This window comes from Mustelus asterias, chromosome 17, assembly GCF_964213995.1.
Source record: "Mustelus asterias chromosome 17, sMusAst1.hap1.1, whole genome shotgun sequence".
In the NCBI taxonomy this organism is placed as follows: domain Eukaryota; kingdom Metazoa; phylum Chordata; class Chondrichthyes; order Carcharhiniformes; family Triakidae; genus Mustelus; species Mustelus asterias.
This window is the reverse complement of record NC_135817.1, coordinates 33,639,185-33,663,828: the sequence shown is the minus strand read 5'-3', so window position 1 is coordinate 33,663,828 and position 24,644 is coordinate 33,639,185. Positions and strand designations below refer to the sequence as shown.

General features: G+C 41.6%; 1 protein-coding gene and 1 pseudogene across 13 annotated transcripts in view; one reads left to right on the top strand and one right to left on the bottom strand.

Annotated features, from left to right (window-relative positions):
- The window catches only part of LOC144506416 (dystrophin-like), a 1,861,003-nt gene that overhangs the window by 927,904 nt on the left and 908,455 nt on the right, over positions 1 to 24,644 (bottom strand). For 11 of the 13 annotated variants that reach the window (XM_078232507.1, XM_078232503.1, XM_078232508.1 and 8 more), the window contains 2 exons: positions 17,949 to 18,122; positions 16,762 to 16,917 (listed from right to left, as the gene is read on the bottom strand). In XM_078232507.1, coding sequence (XP_078088633.1) covers positions 16,762 to 16,917; positions 17,949 to 18,122 — 330 coding nt within the window. The remainder of the gene's footprint in view (positions 1 to 16,761; positions 16,918 to 17,948; positions 18,123 to 24,644) is intronic. The other 2 variants (XM_078232504.1, XM_078232512.1) reach the window with 1 other exon arrangement.
- On the top strand, positions 3,185 to 3,993 carry LOC144506225 (protein CDV3 homolog A pseudogene; annotated as a pseudogene).

The following is a 24,644-nucleotide window of genomic DNA, read 5'->3' as shown; positions in this document are numbered from 1 at the left end:
GGTCGGTAACAGCGCGGACGCAGATCGGGCCAGAAGACGGCAAAGTGGGATTTGGCGGTAGAGTTGAGCGCGCTGTTCATTAAGTTGATTTAAATGCATTTAAATCGTCAGGCCGCCCGATTCGGGCGCATGCCGGACCCACACCCGAATCGGGTGTCGGTAAAGCCACTATCTGCTCGGAATCGGGTGCAGATCGCGGTATGGGCCCGACGCCCAACTTTACCTCAGGCCCTAAAACTAGCAAACAGTTTGAAATAAGGGCTCCTCCATTTATGATGGAAATGAGGAGAAATTCTCTCTCTCAGAAAGTTATTGAGAATGTTGAACTCTCTTCCCAAGAAACAAGATCATTGAATATTTTTAAGACAATGGTAGATATTTTCTTGATTAACAAGAAAGCCAAAGAGTATTTTGAGTAGGTAGGAAAAAGATGCTGAAGCCACAATCAGATCGATCATGATATGATTTAATTGAATGGAGGAGCAGACTGCAGAGGCCGAATGGCCTACTCTTGTTCTGAGTAACATGCTCACATGTACTCAGCACACTTTTGGTGGGTGCTTCCTGTATGTAGCAACGCCCCCAAAATGGCATCTGGTGCAGCCCCCGCTGGAAGGGAATGAATGTGCCATGCATGCCATTTTGCAACCAACGAGCTAACTACTTTGTAAATGAATAGCTGAATTTTACACTTACAGTATCTTTCCCTTAAAAATAATAATGACTTTAGCTGTGTAATAAAATTAAGTAAACAGGTGTCAAGAACAAGTACATCCTTCATAAAGAAAATGTCACAAATATTAAATATCTGCTTTAAATTTGTTTCATGAATTCTGCACAACTGGCATTACACAATCTGAAGTGCTGAACAAAGGTAATATAAATTGTAAAGCTTTCCCAGGAAAGAGTATAGCTTATGAGCAATCATGAAACAAACAGACTGTTTCATTAGGTTGGATCGTGATCTTTTTTGAGAGAATCAAACACCTAAAACTTCAGAAAATTCTAACTTTACTTTCATGCTTCCATAAATATCCCTGCAGTTGTGCTCCCAAACTGATCCTACTTAAGTTTCACATGGCAAATTTCAATGAATTTGTGTCATATGAGTGAAGACTTGTGCTCACTGATGCTCTACAGACCTGACCTCTGCTGTAATTTGCAGGGTCAATTCATTCAAATTTTCATCGGCAACTCTCAGGCACAAATCTCATGTAAAACAGAAATGAGGTGCTGGTGGTGTTTGCAAATTAGAATGTAGCCTTTAAAAAAAACCATCAGCCTGAACATTGCAGCCGCAGGCGGAGAGAACAGGAGTAAGCGGGGAAGTGATTGGTTTTAGTCAATCAGGTAGCTGCAGTGGATGCTTCAAGTAGGACATTGTTCCACTGAACAAACAGGCACTGACTCTGAACGAAAGGACATAACCATTGCAGACAGAATGAAAGGAACACACACAATTTCACCGAGACTGACCTGCAAACCTTGCTCAAGGAGATTCAACAAAGAGAGAGAGATAGTACAGTCCCAATGGAAATAAAGTCTCAAAATACATTTGACTGTTACAAAGACGGACTTACAATGAACATACCGTGCCTAAGTACAGGGCCGAAGCAATAGGGAGGACCCCATGCTAGCCGGTGGCTGTGAGGGCACCAATCAGAGCCTGATTGCTCTGAATTTGCTGATAGGCTCAAGAAATTGTCACATGTATTGGGATACAGTGAAAAGTATTGTTCATAGAGTACATAGGGGAGAAGGAAAGGATACGGTGCAAAATATAATGTTTCACTTACAGGTAGGGTGAAGAGAAAGATCATCTTAATATATGATAGGATCATTCAAAAGTCTGATGCCTGCAGGGAAGAAGCTGTCTGTTGGTAAGTGTTTTCAGACTTTTGTATCTTTATCCTGGCAGAAGAAGATGGAAGAGAGTATACTCTCTATGTTTCCGGGGTGCGTAGGGTCCTTGATTATGCTGGCTGCTTTCCCGAAGCAGCGAGAAGTGCAGACAGAGTCAATGGATGGGAGGCTGGTTTGTGTGATGGACTGGGCTACGTTCACAACCCTTTGTAGTTTCTTGCAGTCTTGGTCAGAGCAAGAGCCATGCCAAGCTGTGATACATCTGGATAGGATGTTTTCTATGGTGCATCTGTAGAAATTGGCGAAAGTCATAACGAACATGCCGAATTTTCTTAGCCTTCTGAGAAAGTAGAGACATTGGTAGGTTTTCTTAACTATAGCGTCAGCATGGAGGGCCCAGGCAGATTGTTGGTGATCTGAACACCTAGAAACTTGAAGCTCTCAACCATCTCCACTTCATCACCGTTGATGTAGACAGGGTTTCCTTAAGCCGATGACTAACTCCTTCGTTTTTACTGACATCGAGGGAGAGATTAGTGTTGTCGTACCATCTTACCATATTCTTTATCAACTGGGGAAGCAATGGCCTAGTGGTATTATCGCTAGACTATTAATCCAGAAACTCAGCTAAGGTTCTGGGGACCCAGGTTCGAATCCCATCACGGCAGAGGGTGGAATTTGAATTTAATAAAAAAGAGTCTGGAATTAAGAATCTACTGATGACCATGAATCCATTGTCAATTGTCAGAAAAAAAACATCTGGTTCACTAATGTCCATTAGGGAAGGGAATCTGTCATCCTTACCTGGTCTGGCCTACATGTGACTCCAGATCCACAGCAATGTGGTTGACCCTCGGGCAAACTAGGGATGGGCAATAAATGCTGCCAGCCAGTGATGTCCATGTCCCATGAATTAAAAAAACCTCACAAATGAGCCTATCAGCAGGCAATGCAGAGCAACATCAGATTCCGACTGGTTGAGTCCCCTTAGGGCACAGGACTCAATTGTAGTCACGTTGTATTCAATCCCCAATTAAAACCCTTGGGCTTGGATCACGGGATGCACTGGCAACAGATAGGAAGTTGTGGATGTTGCCACTTCCCAGCGAGATTCCAGAAGGGCAATTCCAGCAAAACAGGTGGCACAAAGGTATGGACAATGTTTCCAATGCTGTCCCTGGTTTCCATGCCGCTGTCCAGCCTGCCCCAGGTGGCTCTGGTTGGCTCTCAGTCTCTCCTGCGCCAGCCTGTCTCCCTAGGTTACTGAGCCGAGATGGCCAAGAATGTTCGGCTTCAGCCCAGCCTCGACTCCCAGTCCAGCATGGCTGAGCAGGATGACAAAAGCCTCAATGATTTTGTGCCAAAAGAGACAAGAAGAAGAAGAAAAAAGTCAAAACCAAAGTGGCCAAGATGGCGAAGAGCAAGTGTCAGGATCCCCAACAGGAAAGGGTTGGGGAGGATAAAGATTGGAAGGAGTTTGACTTGAACAAAAGGAAGTTGACTTGGGGCAACTGATCTAACAGGGAGTCAGGGCTGAGCTGAAGCCAAACATTCAGGCCGTCCTGGCCTGATGACTCAAAGAGACAAGGTGGCACAGGAGGGACCAGGAGCTGGTCAGAGCTGCCCGGAAGTTGATTACAGTGGCTTGGGAATCCATGCCTTACAAAACAGTGATGAAAGAGAGGTAGACGGTGATGAGAAGAATAAAGAAGATCAGGGTGAAGATGGTGAAGAACAACTTGTATAGAGGAGGAGACAAGACAGTCGGGTTCTGGAACAAGACATCTCCACCAGCACCTGTCATTGTGGTTGCATAAGCCCCAGAATCAAAGGCATCGGGCATTTATTGACTTCCTGTAGCCAGGTCAGATAATGTGTGAAGAACACAATCACCAAGGACCACCAGAGATTTACAATGATGCACAGTTTCCATCTCTATTAACTTTTGCAAAGCATGTAGAAAACAGAAAAGGTAGAGAAATGGAAAAGACCTTTGAGATAGTGAAATAAAAAACAGCCAGAGAGGATGTTCTAAAAGTCAGTCAGTTCTGGCAACCGGTTTGCTCTTGGAAAGCAGTAAATGTTGGTGCCTATTTTACATACTGGTGCTCTGCATTCCATCGCAGGTAATTAATTTACACGGAACCCATCTGTCTTCACCCCACAATGCTAGAAAGATTTTTTAATTGATCTGGTATAGACTTCTGCGGATACATGAGGTACATGCAAGGCATCATGGGAATTTTAAGCTTGAAGCACAATAACTGCTGTCATCTAGTATGGGCTGGAACTGATAAAGGGTTTGAATGAAGTGCCAGTCACTCTTGGAGCAACCTTTTTGGATAAAGATTAAAAATGCAGCCATTATGTGGTCCATTTCTTTATCGTACTACTTCCTATTTGAATATTGAGCCTCTCAAGGGTGACAAACTCCCAGACATCCTTTGGCTGCTTCTATCAACCAATGCTGCTTTATGAAGGAAGGGGTGAGCAGGATCCCAGTCAGAAAGGGCAGGGTCCAAGGGACCTTCCTCATTCCATTAGGTTAGACCCAATTTTAAATTTAACATCAACGTTATTCTGAGTTTTCTTCACCTTGTGCTTTCGAATGCTATTGATATCTAAGCACTGGGCTGTGTCCTAATACTGCATGGATACAAATTGCTTGACCCAACCATTCCAAATAATATGTCTTTGCAAACTGGACCCTCTTCTATCAAAAAACTTCTTCTAAAAATTAAGGTTCATACTATATTTAGAGATTTCATACTTTAAGACAGTACAAAATAGATTTTAACAGTTTTCGAAAACCTGATTTTTTTGTTGCACCTTGTATTGTAACCAGGTTTGAATTTACACACATGAATGAGCATCTACCAACACAAGTTACTTTTTAGGAAGCTTTTCAAGCTACTTATAAATGTTTACATTATTAATTGCAAGTGTAAAATACTGATCTGAGTCAAAAACCTCTATTAATTCTTGATGGGGGTGGTAGGCGGTGGTCAACATTGCTAAAGAAAGACCAATAACTATTTAACACTTGAAATGTAAATGACATGGGAGGAGGAGCATGACACCACTTGGGGGGCTGTGATAACATGGGGGGGGGGGGTGCTTGACACCATGGGGGTGTGTGACATTGGGGTGTGATGTCATTGGGGGCAGGGCATGGCATCATTCGGGGGGGGGGGCACCAGAAGTGTAGGTGAGGGTTGCCCCACAAAGTGTAGGGGGCCCCACAAAGTGAAAGTCTGCCACTGGACTGTTGGCTCTCTCAGGTCCTCTAAAATGAAGACCTGCAGAACCAATCCTTAACACTGCAGTTTGGTTAACAGGGGCACTATCTTGAAACCAAGTGCCATTATTTCACAAAAGATGCGTTAAAATTCACGAGTTCTGAAAAAGATTTTCAGCAACTTCAGGAAAGTTGATTCTCCCCTCTCCCCCCACTGTTGCACTATTGTGTTCAATCACTCCATTATGTGTACTGAATTTAAATTGGGGGTGAAAAACTTCTGACAGTGATAATAAAAGCCACTGTGTTAAACAAATGTGAATAATCATTGATTAATTCTTCTCTGAAGTGCCTCGCAGCTGTCACTGAGGAGAAAGCTGAGTGATGGCCCTCCAGGTGCTCATCCCCATGTAATTTTGCCTCCCCATAGAGCTCTTCCTCAAATATGTACGTCTATGGAAAATCTCACACATGCTCCTTCGAAGTTAAATGCAGGGGAGGGAAAATCTGCTCGTAGTCTCAGAATCAATGAAAAGCAAGTCCAACCTGGTCACAAATTAAATGAGAAAAGGCAACAGGCGCAAATGTATTTTTTTCTGCTGAGGTATAAACCTAATTCATAGCTGTGGAAATCAGTACTTAAATTTTCAATAGTCTTCAGATTTAAAACTTCTTTTTTTCCAGTCTCAGCCAATCCTGGCAACAGGTAACGCCTTGAATTTATCTGACTTCCCCTAGTCCACTACAACTACAAATTCCTGAAATTGTGGGCTCACTACAACTGGCCCGAATTTCCACATTAAAACATTAGCTGCATGGGGATCCAGTAACAGATCACAAGCTGAAATTGCTAATCCAGGCGCATCATTTTTGGGATGGAAAGCTGCGGAAATAGTTTCCGAAGCAATCTGCTGACAAATAAAATTTGTCCTGTTTGTTGTGCTTCTGAAGGGTGTGGTGTGAAATTCCAGGATATATGTCTATGCTGAGGTCTTTATTTTAATCCTGATGCTTCCTTCTATGAAAGTGGAGCAGTGCTTCTATGATTTTGCTCATAAATAATGAGATTCAACCAGATGTCCCTATGTTATTATCGAGGGCTGGTGTGTCATTTAAACAAGTAATGCTCAGCATTTACATGAATGTTGTACCTTACTGAAATGCCAGTCAGATGAATGCTGCTTCCTCGATCTGCAGTCACTGACCTTTTTTCTCTTGTTTCTCCCCTTCTCGCCTCTCCTGAAACCATTAACTCATTTCTGCTTTCAGCTTCTACAGGTACCAGCCACTCAAGTGCAAGTATGTTACCCTTGTGTTGTTAAAAGTTAAACCAATATTTTGCAATCAAAGATGTAGGACACATTTTTAAAGTTTAAGCGGTGATGTTATTATCTATTAGCAACTCAATGGAGATGTTTCTAACAGAGCCATGGCTTACAATTTTGATTTCCCATTTTAAATGAAAAGGAGACTGTGTGTAAAGACACACTGCCATCTGCAGTTTACATTCTGCTAGCATTAAAAACGGCAACTCAAGCACCAACATGGACCTAAAAGCATATTTAAGCAAATACTTCCAATGTCCGGAAAAAGGAAGGACAAAGTCGGAAGAGGAGAGTCAGGCAGAAAAATTATGAAGAGACGGAGGGGAGGAGTAAAGTGACAGTGAAGAGAAGTGAAGGGGACATGAGGGGGAAGAGGAAGGAAGGGAGACAGTAGAAAAAGTAGAAGACGTTATGGGGAAAGTAGATGAAGAGACGAGTACAAATGAGGGGCTGAAAAAAGAGAGGAGGCAGAGGATGGAGCGTGAAAGGGAGGGGTAGAGATAAGATAGAGTGTGCAGATGGTGGGATCGCGATTCCATCAATGAATTGGTAGACATAGTTTTACAGCATCACTGACAGTCCCAATACCATTAGAATCTGCAAATCACAGTGAAATAGTATACAGAGAAAATCAAAGCGAGCTCAATTATTGAAATATTTCTGAGCAGGATATTTTGCATTTAATCAGTTGCTTTGGACTCTTTCCAAAAACGACTAGCTGTTTTTGGTGCTCGCATGTTTTTGTAGACAGCTGCAAAAGAAATAGCTGAAATCTCCAAACAAGCTGATCTGCATAACCTTTGGGAGTTAGTGTTGGATACTACTGTCATCTCTGCTCATCAAGCGGTGATGCTGCAGTTGTATACAATCTATTTTCTGCAACCAGTATCAGCACTGAACACTCTTAGGTCAGGTAAACCAAAGGCTAGACTCAGGAAATCTCCTTTATGATCCCTTAGTAAGATACTGTAATTTCATATCCTACTGGCGTAATGTGATGCTTCCACCTTTTAAGAGACTCTGGCAACTTATTGTTGATTTCTGCCAATATGAACAGTGTCATGCTGAAGTTTAACGTCCACTGAGTTGAAATTGGAAAAACTGTCTCTACGGGGCCCTTATAACCAACAGAGAAGGAAAACCTTCACCTCAGCAGCCCAAGTTGAAGTCAAATTCTTCAATGCCCAATGAAATGAGAATGATCTCTTTCACTATGTTATTTCCCCTTACATATGTTCTTTGCGCTCTCACACAGGTTGATCTATTGCATCAGAGCAACAAAATTTGAAATTTGACATACAATAAAACAGCCAATGATATATCGAATGCATCGTGGTATCCTTCTGAACTAATCTGTATCAATGTCATGCTCTGTTGATCAAGAGTATAATATTACAGTGCATGAAACATCAAACTGACTTGAAGCACTTGTGACAAGAACATAGTGACAATTTTGCAAAAGGATTAATGATGTTATGCAGTTAATGAACGTTCAGCAGTCAGCAGGGGAGAATCTACAAGAATTAAAGTTCTAGCTCTGTCAACATTCTTCACAGGTTCCATTTGGTTGAGCTACTTTCGTACTGCTGAGGAATTTTAATGGAATTATTTTACAAAACAAAAAACAGCATATTTGCCAGCTATGTCGAGAAATATATGCTGCACAATGTTGGAGAAGAAGAAGTGAAGAGCGGGAAGGGGAGAAGGGTAGTGACAGAGTGAAGAGGGTGAAAGGGAGAGGGGAGGGAGGAGAAAGAGGAAGGAAGGGAAAGAAAGTAGGGAGTAGGAAAGAGAGTAGGAAAAATAGCACAAGGAAGGTGAGAAGGCAGGGAGTGGAGATGAAAGGGGAGGAAGGCAGTGGGCAGATTCAAAGCCTTGCCGCTCATTTTACTTGAACCAAGTTCCATTCACCCATCATTGCTGGACCCGCTGACCTACCCTGGCTCCAGATCAGGCAACCCTTTTGATTTTCAGTTTTCAATTGAAACACTTCAAATCTGGGATTCAGTGATCTTCAAACAAAGAACAAAGAGCAGTACAGCACAGGAAACAGGCCCTTCGGCCCTCCAAGCCTGTGCTGCTCCTTGGTCCAACTAGACCAATCGTTTGTATCCCCCCATTCCCAGGCTGCTCATGTGACTATCCAGGTAAGTCTTAAACGATGTCAGCATGCCTGCCTCCACCACCCTACTTGGCAGCGCATTCCAGGCTCCCACCACCCTCTGTGTAAAAAACATCCCTCTAATATCGGAGTTATACTTCGCCCCTCTCACCTTGAGCCTATGACCCCTCGTGAACGTCACTTCTGATCTGGGAAAAAGCTTCCCACCGTTCACCCTATCTATCCCCTTCATAATCTTGTACACCTCTATTAGATCTCCCCTCATTCTCCGTCTTTCCAAGGAGAACAACCCCAGTTTACCCAATCTCTCCTCATAGCTAAGACCCTCCATACCAGGCAACATCCTGGTAAACCTTCTCTGCACTCTCTCTAACGCCTCCACGTCCTTCTGGTAGTGCGGCGACCAGAACTGGACGCACTACTCCAAATGTGGCCTAACCAGCGTTCTATACAGCTGCATCATCAGACTCCAGCTTTTATACTCTATACCCCGTCCTATAAAGGCAAGCATACCATATGCCTTCTTCACTACCTTCTCCACCTGTGTTGCCACTTTCAAGGATTTGTGGACTTGCACACCTCGGTCCCTCTGTGTTTCTATACTCCTGATGACTCTGCCATTTATTGTATAACTCCTCCCTACATTATTTCTTCCAAAATGCATCACTTCGCATTTATCCGGATTAAACTCCATCTGCCACCTCTCCGCCCAATTTTCCAGCCTATCTATATCCTGCTGTATTGCCCGACAATGCTCTTCGCTATCCGCAAGTCCAGCAAGCAATGAAACTTTTTTTTAAAACTTGACTGTTTTAAGAGGAGAGAGAGGCAGATTACATTCCGTTGTCAATTCTAGAGCTTGGGTCCAGATAGTTGATGGTACAGTCACCAATGGCGCAGTGGAGGGAGTCAGCAATGCACAAGAGGCCAGAACTGGAGGAGAACTTGGAGGGTTGTCGGGCGGGTGAAAATGACAGAGAAAAAGGGTGAGGTCAGAGACATCTATCTGAACATAAGGATGAAAATATTAAAATTAAGCTGTTGGTGGACAAGTAGCCAATGTAATTCAGCAGGCACAGGGGTGATGGGTGCAGTCAGTGCACACTGTCCTGGAGCCTGCATTCAATCCAGCTCGAACCTATTGGTGATTGTTTATTTTGTCTTTCTGCTTAAAGGATCCCATGCAAAATACATTTGGACAGTCCCAACACAGTGGACAAGGTTCCAAAAGGCCATAAAATGGCTATTCTAGGAAATAAAAAAAGGGATTTTCTTTGGGGGGGAAGGTAGCCCAGCACCTCTTTGCACCTATTATTGAGCTGTCCCTAATATTACAGGAGGTTTATTTTATGAAACTCAAATTTGAGCATTGCCCGTGGTAGGGTTCAAACTAGGGCCCCCAGAGCATTGCCCTAGATTTTTGGATTACCCGTTCAGTGACCAATACAACGAGACCACATGAGGAACCCAAATATTACAGGAGGTGGGCGACCATATGTGAATAAATAGTTAAGGGTCAATTTTGTTTGCAAGTCAATTGACCTCAATATTATGCTGCCCACACCATAACACGGCGAATGTGGGCAAGCAAGTGGGACTGGACAGTCCACGCTTTCAAGGAAGATTTTAAAAGGGTGGGAAGGAAGAGGGCTACTAGCCTGTGGGGGAAACTCTTGTACATCAGATGCCCTCTCCTGAAGATAGTACCTCCTTCCTTTCTTCCCAGCCTGCACTGCAAAACCCACACCCACATGATCCTTGCCACCCCTCTCTAATGTGCTCGATCCCTCCCTGCTCAATACCCTGGCTTAACCAAAAACTGCCAACAGCTCCTGAGGGCAGGACTTCCTCCCAGCAAGAGGTAGAAGTCTCACACTATCCTTGTTGCTTGCCCCCCTCAGAGCATTATTGCTGAGGGGTGACATTTGTATCGCAGGTTAGCCAGGGATGCAAGTTGTATGCCTCACCCCTCCACCTCTTTAAAATCCAGCCCAAACCAACACACCGTTAAACAAGGGATATACTTCAAAAGTTGAAATTGAGACTAAGCCAAATGGATGGAACAGAATAAAAGACGCTTTATCGTTTTAAAAACAATTGTTTATATTGTCAAAGATTGCTAGTATTCAATTTGCCTAAAATCCCTCCTCTTGATTGACAAAGAATGCACAATGGAATCTACTTTAAAAATCATATTTATTGCATTTTAACCCATTTTTAAATGTAATATTCTTCTCTCATTTTACTCTTCTCTGTATCATTTTCTGACTGAGAATGAATACTCATAGGGCAACAACATCTCTGTTAATATCACTCTGCAACTTGTAGTTCAAACTGATGAGCGGTGACTTACTCCCAGATAGTCTCTCTGCTACCTCCTCATGTGTTTACACCATTACCATGGTAAGCCCACAACAAATAGCATAGCAGAACAAATTGTCAATCACCAATTCTCTTGTTGCCTTGTATTTGGCTTTTCTGACATGAAAACAACATAAACAACATGTAGGGAATAATGTTCTCACTTCACGCTCAGGGGAGGAGCCTCGCTTGGCAGGCACACTCAAATTTCCAATATGCACCATCAGGAAGTGAAGTTTCCAACCAGCAATGGAACCAGGTGGAAAAAGACCTGGGTGGTTGTACTACAGGATTGAGGCGGACTGAAAAGATTGAGTATGTGAACATTAAGAAAGAGGATGTGTCGGAAATTTTGAATAGCATCAAGATAGATAAGTCGCCGGGTCCGGATGGGATGTACCCCTGGTTACTGTGAGAGGCGAGGGAAGAGATTGCAGAGCCTCTGGCGATGATCTTTGCGTCGTCGATGGAGATGGGAGATGTTCCGGAGGATTGCGGATGTGGTTCCTATATTCAAGAAAGGGAATAGGGATAGCCCAGGAAATTACCGACCGGTGAGTCTAACCTCAGTGATTGGTAAGTTGATGGAGAAGATCCTGAGGGACAGGATTTATGAACATTTAGAGAAGTTTAGTATGCTCAAAAGTAGTCAGCACGGCTTTGTCAAAGGCAAATCGTGCCTTACGAGCCTGGTGGAGTTCTTTGAAAATGTGACTAAACACATCGACGAAGGAAAAGCGATAGGTGTGGTTTACATGGACTTCAGCAAGGCGTTCGATAAGGGCCCCCATGCAAGACTACTCGAGAAAGTGAGAGGGCATGGGATCCAAGGGGCTGTTGCCTTGTGCATCCAGAACTGGCTTGCCTGCAGAAGGCAGATAGTGGCTGTAGACGGGTCTTTTTCTGAATGGAGGTCAGTCACCAGTGGAGTGCCCCAGGGATCTGTTCTGGGACCCTTGCTGTTTGTCATTTTCATAAATGACCTGGATGAGGAAGTGGAGGGATGGGTTGGTAAGTTTGCCGACGACATGAAGGTTGGTGGTGTTATGGATAGATTGGAGGGATGTCAGAAGCTGCAGCGTGACATAGATAGGATGCAAGACTGGGCGGAGAAGTGGCAGATGGACTTCAACCCGGATAAATGTGTAGTGGTCCATTTTGGCAGGCCAAATGGGATGAAGGAGTATAATATCAAGGGTAAGACTCTTAGCTGTGTAGAGGATCAGAAGGACCTTTGGGTCCGGGTCCATAGGACTCTTAAATCTGCCTCGCAGGTAGAGGAGGTGGTTAAGAAGGTGTATGGTGTACTGGCCTTCATCAATCGAGGGATTGAGTTTAGGAGTCGGGAGATAATGATGCAGCTTTATAAGACCCTCGTCAGACCCCACTTGGAGTACTGTGCTCAGTTCTGGTCGCCTCATTAAAGGAGGGATGTGGAAATGGTTGAAAGGGTGCAGAGAAGATTTACAAGGATGTTCCCTGGATTGGTTGGCATGCCTTATGAGGATAGGCTGAGGGAGCTCGGTCTTTTCTCCTTGGAGAGACGAAGGATGAGAGGTGACCTGATAGAGGTGTACAAGATGTTGAGAGGTATAGATCAGGTGGATTCTTGGAGGCTTTTTCCCAGGGCTGAAATGGCTGCTACGAGAGGACACAGGTTTAAGGTGCTGGGGAGTAGGTACAGAGGAGATGTTGGGGTAAGTTTTTCACTCAGAGGGTGGTAGGTGAGTGGAATCGGCTGCCGTCAGTGGTGGTGGAGGCAAACTCGATAGGGTCTTTTAAGAGACTTCTGGATGAGTACATGGGACTTAATAGGATTGAGGGTTATAGGTAAGCCTATATATGGGCCTAGGTAGGTAGGGACATGATCGGCGCAACTTGTGGGCTGAAGGGCATGTTTGTGCTGTATTTTTTCTATGTTCTAATGCAAAGTTCAAAATTTGCCCCTTAGGTCTCACTCCAAAATATGAAAATATACTTCCAGCATACATAAAGTATATAACAAAGTGCATTGTGTTACGATATATTCTGATTTGTTTATGAATTATGAGGCTACATCAATATCAACAACAAAGGAGGATATTTTCCCTGCAGTAGCATGAAAAAATATAGGCCAGAATTCTCCCGTCCTGCCTGCCACGGGAATTGTAGCGGACAAGAGGCAGACCATGCAAAGACCCTTGACCTCGGGTGGGATTCTCTGGCTTTGAGGCGAGTGTGACTGGAGAATCCCACCCATAGTGTACTTGAACCTTTGGAATGAGGGAAGAGGTTCCAGGATACTGCGGAAACTTAACTAAGAGTAAAGAGAAGACACTAAGGTTTGTACAGGTGAAGAAGAATTTTAATCCTCTACCCTGTTGGAGAAATTAATTCCCTCTTAATGCAACAGCAGCTTCAGGTTAGTTTAAGTCAGGTCAACTTTCCCTTCATGAATAAGAGTTGCTCCTATTTACGAGGATATCTCTTAATACTACCAAGCAAACTAGGTACTATTGAGGTAGATAGAAAGCGGCATGGATTTTTTGACCTGAATGTACATCTGCCCGGCTTCATGCTTATTTGTAGGCTCTGTTTTGGATGAACAAAGTAATCATAGAAACCCTACAGTGCAGAAGGAGGCCATTCGGCCCATCGAGTCTGCACCGACCACAATCCCACCCAGGCCCTACCCCCACATATTTTACCCGCTAATCCCTCTAACCTACACATCCCAGGACTCTAAGGGGCAATTTTCTAACCTGGCCAATCAACCTAATCATTGGTTCTATGTTCTTTCCATGTTTTACAACAAAGTGTGCATGGCAACCTCATAGGCAATGGTACAACAAACAAGACTGAAATGAAATCTAGCTTCCAACTGTTTTACCTGACTAATGTCTGCAGCTGTGAACCCAACATTAGCCTAATGATCCCCATGCTGGGCTGAACTTTGTTTTTATTTATGATTGACTGAGCCTATTAATGACTTAATGATCTAATTACTCTGCCTTTTATTTCTCAGCTCAGTCTGGGTGCACTGGGGCTCCCAAAGGATGCAATTGATGTGTTAACATAATCCACTCTGATTAAGCATCACTTACTGCATGCTGGAGTAGGCCATTCCCTTCACAGGGAATGGCTGGATTCCTAGACAGAATCCATTTTATTGCACTCTATGGGGAGAATTGTTTTAAAGTGCTGTCCCACCGTTGATAGAGGCAAATCTTTCTACTATGTTATAATGTCACTTACTGTACAGTGACACACTCTTGGCACAGGTACAAAACCTATTCCCATGATATTCTCACTCCTGAACGCTCAGCTTGCCAGAGTGCAAGCACCGCACTCAATCATTAAATTTCTCCTCATAATAAGTATTGTCTAATATGTCTACGTATATGTAAAATGTATATGTATATACATATGCATATAAATATGTATATGTAATATGTCTAATATTTGGACTTAGTCCAAAGACGTGCAGGTTAGGTTGATTGGCCATGCTAAAAGAAATTGCCCTCAGTATCCTGAGATGCGTAGGTTAGAGGGATTAGTGGGTAAATATGTAGGGATATGGGGGTAGGGCCTGGTTGGGACTGTGGTCGGTGCAGACTCGATGGGCCGAATGGCCTCTTTCTGTACTGTAGGGTTTCTATGATTTCTAATATGGTAGAATTTGCTTCTCCCACTTGTCCTTTCCGTATGTACATACTGCACATTATCTTTTTAGCATTAGGACTGGCTTATTGCAACATATTTCCATTTTCTACTTGAGCCACTATAGCTAATTTAGTGACAGTTTGAGTCATTTTACACTATGGATCATGCCCACAAGAAACCAAGAGGAAGACTTCAAGCATGGGGAGATGGGGGCGGTTGTGGTTACTTCATCAGAACAGCAGATTCCTTTGAGGCCATTGGACTTTCTAGTTCCTCACTCACTGAGGTCAAACCTCAAAGTGTAATGTTCTTCATCTTGTGGCGAAATGGCCAACAGCCGGGCAATTAGGCCCAACATAAAATTGGACACTTTAAATTACTGTACAGCTAAATTGTTTCTACAAGCAAGGTCTGATGGAATGTGGACAAGGTTACCACATATCAAAAGCCAACAGGGATCAGCCCAGACCTGTCTTGTATATTGAGTAGAGATGCTGGACCTTAACAATGGAAGAGTTGTTCTGACTCAATTCCATCAAGAGATACTCAGCCAGAAGAATAGAAACCAACATTATGTTTGTGAATTTCCCAGTTTCAGCCAGGTTCCCTGCTATTAACCATATCTTGGAAGGGGATACGTACACCTAGAATTACCTGACCTAACCTCATTGGGTGCTGTGATCCCTGCCCTGTGACTACATTTTCTGAAAGCCATGGAGCATTCCAGAATGTCTTGAAGAGGGAATAAAAATGGGCAACTTAAGACAAACCCCAGCAGAGACTCGACTGGCCTACTGTGACCCATGACGATGGAAGACGGCGTGCGAGATCCACCTTCGTACCAAGAAAACCCTGTATTCATTTGTTGATGCGAGCTCGGTGAATTGAACCCAACAGCCCAGTCAACTGCACCAGGAAGGGTAGTATATGTGTTTTTCAGGCAGTCAGCCTAGTTTGGGAAAACATTAACTGAGTTTGTTGTGTAAGAGTTGTTTCTCTAACCTGTGAGTGTTTTTAATAAAGCTAAGTTTGAACCACAGTCCTTGGTCTGTCACAAAGTAAGAGCACCTGGGTAAATGCGTTTTGAATGATAAACTGGTCTAAGTATTTCACAGGGAAACAGTGCCACCCATGTGATGTAAAATGAGTCATGTGACCAGCAGTAAGCTGGTAAATTAGTCTGAATGGAGATAGCTCATGGTTTGGACTGACAAAGCCTACTGTCTTGTATATCTGTACATAGTTATGTTCTGCAATAAATGGTTACTGTTCAGACTCTACATGTATAAACTTCTTACGAAAACATACAACGTGATCCAGTGGAGAATGCTGTGCGAAGACATATTTTTGAAACAGTGCATGTAACTCTTTAATATCTGTGAATACTGGATCCATAAAATATTCACTTTCCTTAGCACTAACAGCAGTCAGTCAAGTAGTCAGAAGAACAAGTTGCCAATGGCTCAATTGTTCATCCGCTATAATTCCATTCAATTCCTCACACTGTTTAAACATGAAACTCACCGGATAAACTTTATGTGCATATCCTGGTAAATACATTCTGGGAAACATAAATTTTGGAATTTATGTAGCCTAGTTTTTATAGTACTATACTAGCAATCCAGAAGTCAAGAATTCAATTCCCATCTTGGAAAATTGTGAAACTGAAATTTTTAAAAAAAGGTAATAATGGACTCAGACCAGACCGAATTGCCTGAAAAAACCAACCATGTCCACATTTTCCCTGTAAGGAAGGGAAACTTCCACTAACACTCAGGCTGGCTTATATGTGAAGCCAGTCCCTCATTGCATGGTTACATGCTAATTCTCTGTGAAGGGATCTAACTGATCACCAAAATATACAAACAAATACATGGTAGAAAGCATACCAAAGCCCTTTCAAGTTTACTAGTGATGGACAGTAAATGTTGCATAAATAGTTACTGGAATATATCAGAAAATTGTTCCATTCGCTTCCTTGACATCTTCATAAAAATTCACAGTATAAATATCTAGAATGTTTGAAAACCTCAAGGTGCAGAACAAGTTCATTTGTTCTTTGGAATAATGTATAGAATTATAGCTTTGTTATATTTTTGATGTTCCTGCAGCAACGGTATTGCAGTCTCCAGGACACAGAACATTCACTTGTATTCAAATCCTCAGTAACAGAACAAAACTCGGACAACCTAAAACATGAAATTGCTGACCTGAGCTCCAAGGTCATTGTATTGCAGTTTCAGGGCTGTAAGCCTCTCATCCAGTTCTTTGGGATTCTCAGTTTGCTGTTTCTGCACAATCTGACGTCCAGTTTTAATCACCGTTTCCACATCAGACTTCACCTCACTCAGGTTCTTATATAACTTCTAAAAGTTGAAAAAAATAGACAGTTTTCATCTGCACTCAGTGGAATATTCTATTGCATACATTCTCGTAAATTCCAGCAAAAGCACTAAGTGGAGACTGAAAAAGCAAACATTTTCATTTTGTGACAGGCTGGACCTTGGGAGATTCATATAGGTTTTGTGTGCAAGTATTAGCAGCTATTTAGCACTAAGTTTTGAAAGTCTGTTTAATAAGTGAGGGTAAAATTTTATACAAGCACTTTGATTATTAAATGTTCGAATCACACAAACTGCTCTTCACTCAGTTCTGTTGGAGGGCTGAGTTCTTGCAATAGTGACATAGAAGTATGATAGCCTGGAAATAGGAAGTTCACTCTGGAGTGGGACCTCTGATTGCCTCCACCATCAACTCTACAATCATCACCCAACACATTGCACATCAATGTCATCACTGATATAAATTATTTTAGCATTTATTCCAATACATTTGATGATGAATAGTCATTCAATTGAGATCCAGGAATATTTTTCCCTTCGTTAGGTTCAGATACAAGGGACCCCCACCAAAAATTAGGAGTAGGAAAGAAAGTCGTTCAGGAATATTTTATGGAAAGGATAAACATCCTGTGAATCAGTTACTCAGGAAGGCCACTGAGACAAATTGTGTAAATGCCTTTAAAAGATTGTGTACAATTCTAGAAAGAGAAAGGATGAAATATGCTAAGTAAGATTCTGAGAAATCAAAGTGGGACAAGTTTGGCAATGGTCTTTCACTATTTTCCATTAACTATTAAATTAGCTGTTAGTCAAAACATGTTGCTTGTGGCAGTCATTTGTCAAGCAGTTATTCAGGCTCCTTGACTCAAAACAAAATCACAAATTTCAACATTTGTCAGTAATTGTTTAACCAACTGAAAACTCATTAACATAATATTGACTGTGAGCAAATTGACTATTTATTGATCAATAGTTTCAAATCTATTAGCAAATGAAGTGTTATTGAAAGTCAATAGACTCCAAAGTATAGGACAAAATAAAGCTGTCACACTTACCATACAATGGTCAAGTTGGGACTGAACAATCTCAGGCTCAACGCTGTTCATCTCCAACATGTGCAGGTCTGCTTTGACCTCATCCAGGAGTCTTTTACACTCCAACAGATGCTGCTCAAAATTTGCTGGTTTCTGGAACAAGCGGAACTTGGTGGAAACCTCCTGCAGCTTCTTCTGTGAAACAAGGCAAGGACAGGTTCAAAGGAAGTGAATGTGCACAAACGAAAATAGGCATTAGGTGTGGAAGCTTCCCACTGAGACCGCATAGGTAGAAATAGTTCCACTCTGTCTGCCAGTTCCTCGACTGTATTAAAATGTCAAAAGTTGTTATTTCTGCCTGAACATATGTGCATTTTAACACTCACATCACACATCTACTTTTTTTAAGCAAGGTAACAGAACAGTAAGCAAGTTTGCATATCACTTACAAATATATATAACTGCACAGAGAAAGACAGAAAGGAAACAAAAAGAGACTGTGAGACTCAGAGAGAGAGAAAGAGAGAGGGAGACAGGCACATATGTGGGATGGACGCATATGTGGGAGAGACGGAGTTAGCCTGAAATACTCAAAATATTAGAACAATGAGTGGTGATCTCATTAAAACATATACAATTTTTATGAGACCTGATGGGTTAGATACGGGAGTGTGTTAACACTGGCTGGGGATTATAGAACCAGGGAATTAGCAATTTAAGGTTAAGTGGTGGAGAAATGTCTTCACTCAAAGCATAAATTTTTGTAATGCTCGATCAAAGAGAGCCAAGGCTGCTCAGTCATTGAGTATTCAAGACAGAGGTGGATTGGGTTTTGGATGCTAAAGGAATTAGAGGATACGGAGATAGAGTGAAAGGGTGGAGTTGAAAAAGAACATCAGCCATGATCTTACTGAATTACAGAGGAGTTTGAAGGTCTCAGGAAACTCAACAGCTGAGGCTTGGCAAATACAGGATCTGGGCCTAGACAGTACTGCTTGTGGGTCAGGAGGCTGAGAGTCAGGAGCCCAGAACGTTGCCTGGTTTGGAGCATTTCAGCTATGGAGAGAAGCTGGTTAGGCTGGAGTTGTGTCCCTTCGAACAGAGAAGGCTGACAGGGGACCTCATTGAGGTGTACAAAATTATGAGATACATAGATAGGGTAGATAGGAAGAAAGCTTTCCCCTTGGTAGAGGGGTCAGTAACCAGGGATGTAAATTTAAGGTCATGACCAAGAGATTTAGAAGGGATTTGAATAAAAGCTTTGTCACCCACAGGGTAGTGGGGATCTGGAACTCTGCCTGGAATGGTGGTAGGGGCGGAAAACATAGAAAATAGGAGCAGGCCATTTGGCCCTTCAAGCCTGCTCTGCCATTCATTTTGATCATGGCTGATCATCAAATTAAATATCCTGATCCTGCCTTCCCTCTTTGATCCCTTTAGCCCCAAGAGCTATATCTAATTTCTTCTTGAAATCACACAATATTTTGGCTTCAACTACTTTCAATGGTAGTGAATTCCATAGAATCACCGTTCTCTGGGAATTCTCTCAACCTCAAGAAGCATTTACACGAGCACTTGAAATGTCATAGCATTAAGTGCTGGAAAATGGCTTTAGAACAGATTGGTGTTTGATAGCTGGCACATATATGATGGGCCAGAGGGTCTCTTTCTGTGCTGTAAAACTCTATGACTCTGAGCAACACTGTTTCCTTCCGCCACACTTACCCCACCCCTCATTCCACATGCTTCCACACCATAAGAACCCCTCGAGACTGGACTTAACCAGTCTGTGGCTTGCTTTGGAGTGTTCCTTACCAAACTGGAAGACAAGACTGACATTTAGGTTGACTACCAAAGGAGAAATCTGTCAAAAGATGCATGATGGGGAGTTTTGTGGGAAAACCGGGACTTCTAGATTTTCCATATGAAACACCAACACCCTTCTTATGTAACCTGCCCCATTCAAAAAATATTATTGTCTCTCAGGAGATAATGGAATGTGCCAAGGTGCATGTCATTTCTGCATTCAACAGTGTTCATTGTGGCTATAGAGACTGATTCCAGAATCTAGCAAAGGAGGACTAAAAAGATAATAAAGAGAGAGAAAACAAGCTGATGACAAATGAGTGAGGTATATAAAAACTGACAATAAGAGCTTCTTTAAATATATGAAAAGAAAGAGAGAGGTTAAAGTGGACATAGGCCCTTTAGAAAATGAATCTGGGGAGATAGTTATGGAGAACTAGGAGACAGCAAAGGAGTTAAATAGATATTGTGCATCAGTATTTACGGTGGGAGATACTTCAAACATTGCATTAATACTAAAGAAAACAGGGGAGGAAATAAATACCATCACCATCAAGAGGGAAATAGTAGTATTAGACAAAGATCAAGTAGTATCAACCTCAAGATGTGAGGATTAGGTTGATTGACCATGCTAAATTGCCCCTCAGTGTCAAGGGGACTTGAAGGGTAAATATGTGGGGTTAAGAGGATAGGGCCTGGGTGGGATTGTGGTCGGTGCAGACTCGGTGGGCCAAATGGCCTCCTTCTACATTGTAGGGATTCTATGATTCTAAACTAAAAGCAGATAGGTCCCTGGCCCTGATGGCTTGCATTCAAGAATCCTAAAAGAAGTAGCTACAGAGATAGTGGATGTATTTTTTCAAAAGTCTTTGGATTCTGGAGAAGTATAGGAGGATTGGAAAATTGCCAATGTGACATCCCTATTCAAAAATGGAGGCAAAAAGCAAGTAACTGTAGGCCGATTAGCCTAACATCTGTTGTTGGAAAAACGTGGGAATCGATTATTAAGGAAGTAATAGTAGCACATTTTGGAAAATGATAATCTAATCAAGCAAAGTCAGCAAGGCTTCATGAAAAGGAAATTGTCTCTGACTAATTTATTAGAGTTTTTTGAGGAAGTCTCAGCCAGAGTGGATCGAGGGGAAACAGTAGACGTCGTGTACTTGAACTTCCAGAAGGCATTCGACAAGGTGCCTTACAAAAGGATAAGAGATAAGAACCCATGGTGTTGGAGGTAGAATATTGGGATGGATAGAGAATTGGTAATGGATGGGAAACAGTGAGTGGGGATAAAGGGTTCTTTTTCAGGTTGGCAGCTAGTAACCAATGGGGTTCCACAGGGAACAGTGCTGGAACTGCAACTGTTAACAATATATATTAATGACTTGGAGGAAGGAAGCAAATACATTGTAGCCAAATGTGATGACAAAATAGATGGAAGGATAAGTTGCAAGAGGGTATAAACAGTTTGCAAAGAGATACTAATAGGTTAAATGGCAAAACGTTGGCAAATGGAATAAAATGTGGGAAAATGCGAAGTTGTTCACTTTGAAAGGGAGAACAAAAGAAAAGAGCATTATTTAAATGGAGAAAAACTGCAGAAAGCTGCAGCACAAAAGGAATTGAGGGTACTTGCGCACAAAATGCAGAAAGCTAGCACACGGTGCAGCAGGTAATCAGGTAGGCTAACAGAATGTTGGCCCTTATTTCAAGGGGGTTGGAATACAAGAGTAGGGAGGTCTCGCTGCAAGGTACTGGTGAAACCACATCTGGAGTACTGTGAGCAGTTTTGGTCCCCTTATTTGAGGAAAGATATTATTTCATTAAAGACAGTTCAGAGAAGGTTCACTAGGATAATCCCCAGTATGGAAGGATTGTCTTATGAACAATGATTAAACAGGTTGGGATTCCACTCTTTGGAATTTAGAAGAACAAGAGGCGATCTCATTGAAACATATAGCATTCTTAAGGGGGTTGACAGGGTAAATGCTGAGAGGATGTTTCCTCTCATGGGAGAGTCAAGGATCAGAGGGCATAGTATCAGAATAAAGGGGTACCAATTTAAGACTGAGGTGAGGATAAATTTCTTCTCTCAGACGGTTGTGAGCCTTTGGAACTCCTTGCCACAGAGAGCCGTGGGGGCAGAGTCCCTTTATATATTTACGGCTGAGATAGATGGATTTTTGATCAGTAAGGGAATCGAGGGTTACAGAGAAAAGGCTGGAAAGTGGACATGAGGAATGTTGGATAAGCCATGATCCTACTGAATGTGGAACAGGCTTGATGGGCCTTTCTTATAGTCTTATGGATTTGCGAGTAGCTGGTACCAGTGGCATGATCTCGGATGTCACACTGAGTCCGTGGTAACAGCACAGTTCCAGCAAGCTCTGACCAGTTTTGTTCATCTTGCCTGTTTCCTGGTGCCGTACACTCATTGGCCAAGCTGTGTAGTTGGCACCCACCTTGCCCTGAAGTCCCCAAGACAGGTCAGACCCTTGGTGTTCAGAATGCCAGATTTTCCACACGAAATTCCAATATAACCTGCCCCATTAGATATCCAAACATAATAATTGTAATACACTAGTAAATATTATGACAGGTCAATGTTTGTCAGATGCAAACCAGTTATTTTTGTAGATCTGTGTTTGATTTGTGAAGTAGCACCGTTAGGAAACCTTTAATGTAGAGATAATCCAAAAATAGTTGGCTGAATTTGCTGCAGTACCTCCATTTCTATTCCATACAATATATGCTATCAACACTTTTTGTGTTTGCCAAAATCTAATGAAGTGTCAAAGACAAAAGAACTGGGTGATGTCCCGTGTTACAGAACAATTTTAACATAAAGCTATTCTTTTTTCATCATAGGAGTGGAGCAATGAAGATGAGGAAGATTTGCATTCATCAATATTTAATGACCAATCATTCGTCATGGACACATCAACAACACAGGCAAATATTAAACAACTAAGTGAAAGGCTGATTAAAAATAAAACAGTTAATATGTTTCAATCAAATTTTGATTCATCTTTTAAAATATTTCTGCTTCTTTGCATTAAACCGTAGCAAGAGCCTAAGCAAATCCAAGGAAAAGTAGTTATTTATTTTATGTAAATTAGAAACACACTGATAGATCTCCTCGGGGAGAGGTAACAATATTATAGAAGATTCAGAAGCAACCAAGAATATTGGTCAGCTCAATTCAGTAAAAAACCTTGTCTGTTATCTGGCAATGGGAAGACAAGCAAAGCAATCAAGAAACATGCTCTTACCACAAATTAAAAGGAATTGAGTTCTGTAACTGATTTTAAATTGTATTTTTGCTGGACTCCCTGTGGCATATTCATTTCTAAGATTTATATGATATCAAAGTGGATGTCAAAGTTTGAAAAAATGCCTACATATTATTAAGCTTGTTACTTTTAATCAGAAAATGAATATTTACTTTAGCACAAACATTTGCTCAGCGGTTGGTACCACTATTTAACTTAGTGACATCATTGTGAAGAGAATTCTGGATTTTAAAAATCTAATATCTGATTACTGTGCTGGCAATCAGCTGTTGAAGAGCGAATGAGGCAGTTGACGTAAGCTACTGTCAGTGCAGTTACACTGTATGGAAATAAAGCTATAAAATTGCCTCCAACCACTCAGAGTACAAATATGCTGAACAAAATACACATAGTGTCACAGACTATGCAACAGAGCCACAGAAATAAAACAGCATGCAATCAGAATAAGTTATGATCTGATATGATGATATAATCTGATCATTTAGACCCTAAAATTAAACCATCAATATTCACACTTAAGTGCTTAATGTATTTACATATGATCCTTTATCTACCGCTTTAAAAGCTCTTAACCTTTTAAAAAAATAAACAAGTAAATGCATCAGTTAAAACATAAAAGGCTATCCAACATTAATATTCACAGCATGAATTCAAAGTCCTTAACTTTCTCATTGCAACAAATGGACACAAATAAAATGTGATAATTTTCTTGTATTGGTAGCAGATCCAATTGGTCCAGGTGCAGGAAAATGAATATATACAGTTGTTTATTTATGACATGTAATTATTTGATCTCAGTTATTTTTGCATGTCAAGTGCAGTCCAGCAGCACAGCTGTTAACTTTGACGGTTTTTAAAAATTCTCATTCAAGAAGCACTACTTTGACTTTACATTCTAATTAAAAATCCCGATCAGATGCCTGCATTTGGAACGTGACAAATAGTTGGCAGCTCGACAAAACCTCTCCTCTTCTATTATATTTCACCATTGCTCAGACTGACAGTTATGATAGTACTATTGCTAAAATATCACCAACCAATTTTAAACATAAGTAATATACTTTCTAAGAGTTACATATACTCTTATACTCATTTAGAAGTCATTTAAAATAATATTGAATTTCAGCATGTACAATGAAAATGTGCCCACTCTGTGGAAAGCTCTCTGCTTAAAGTACCAACTGAACTCTTCAGTGGCCAATTTTAAAAAAAATATTAGCATACCAAATTATCCACTCATTGCATTCCAAATGACTGACATTGGAAGACTACTGATGAATACAAAAATCTAGCTCTGCATCTTTCCATTTCATGTCTGCCACTGAGATGTCCTGGACATTACTCATCTGTAAACCATGAAACCACGAGAGAACAGAACTAGAGAAACAGGTCTCTCACTTATATCAGGCTATGAATGATTTTCGATTTGAAGTGACAGGATGATGATGATCATAAAAAGCTCAAGACTTCACATTTTCCCACCATGTAATCATAGTGCGTGTCAAGGAAAGCTAAGTATTTTGGATAAACAGGAACTTGGGGAGTCCCTATTTCTCCCCACACCAATGTTTTTACTTTTTAGATTTAATACATGGTATAAATAACAATTTGTGTTCAG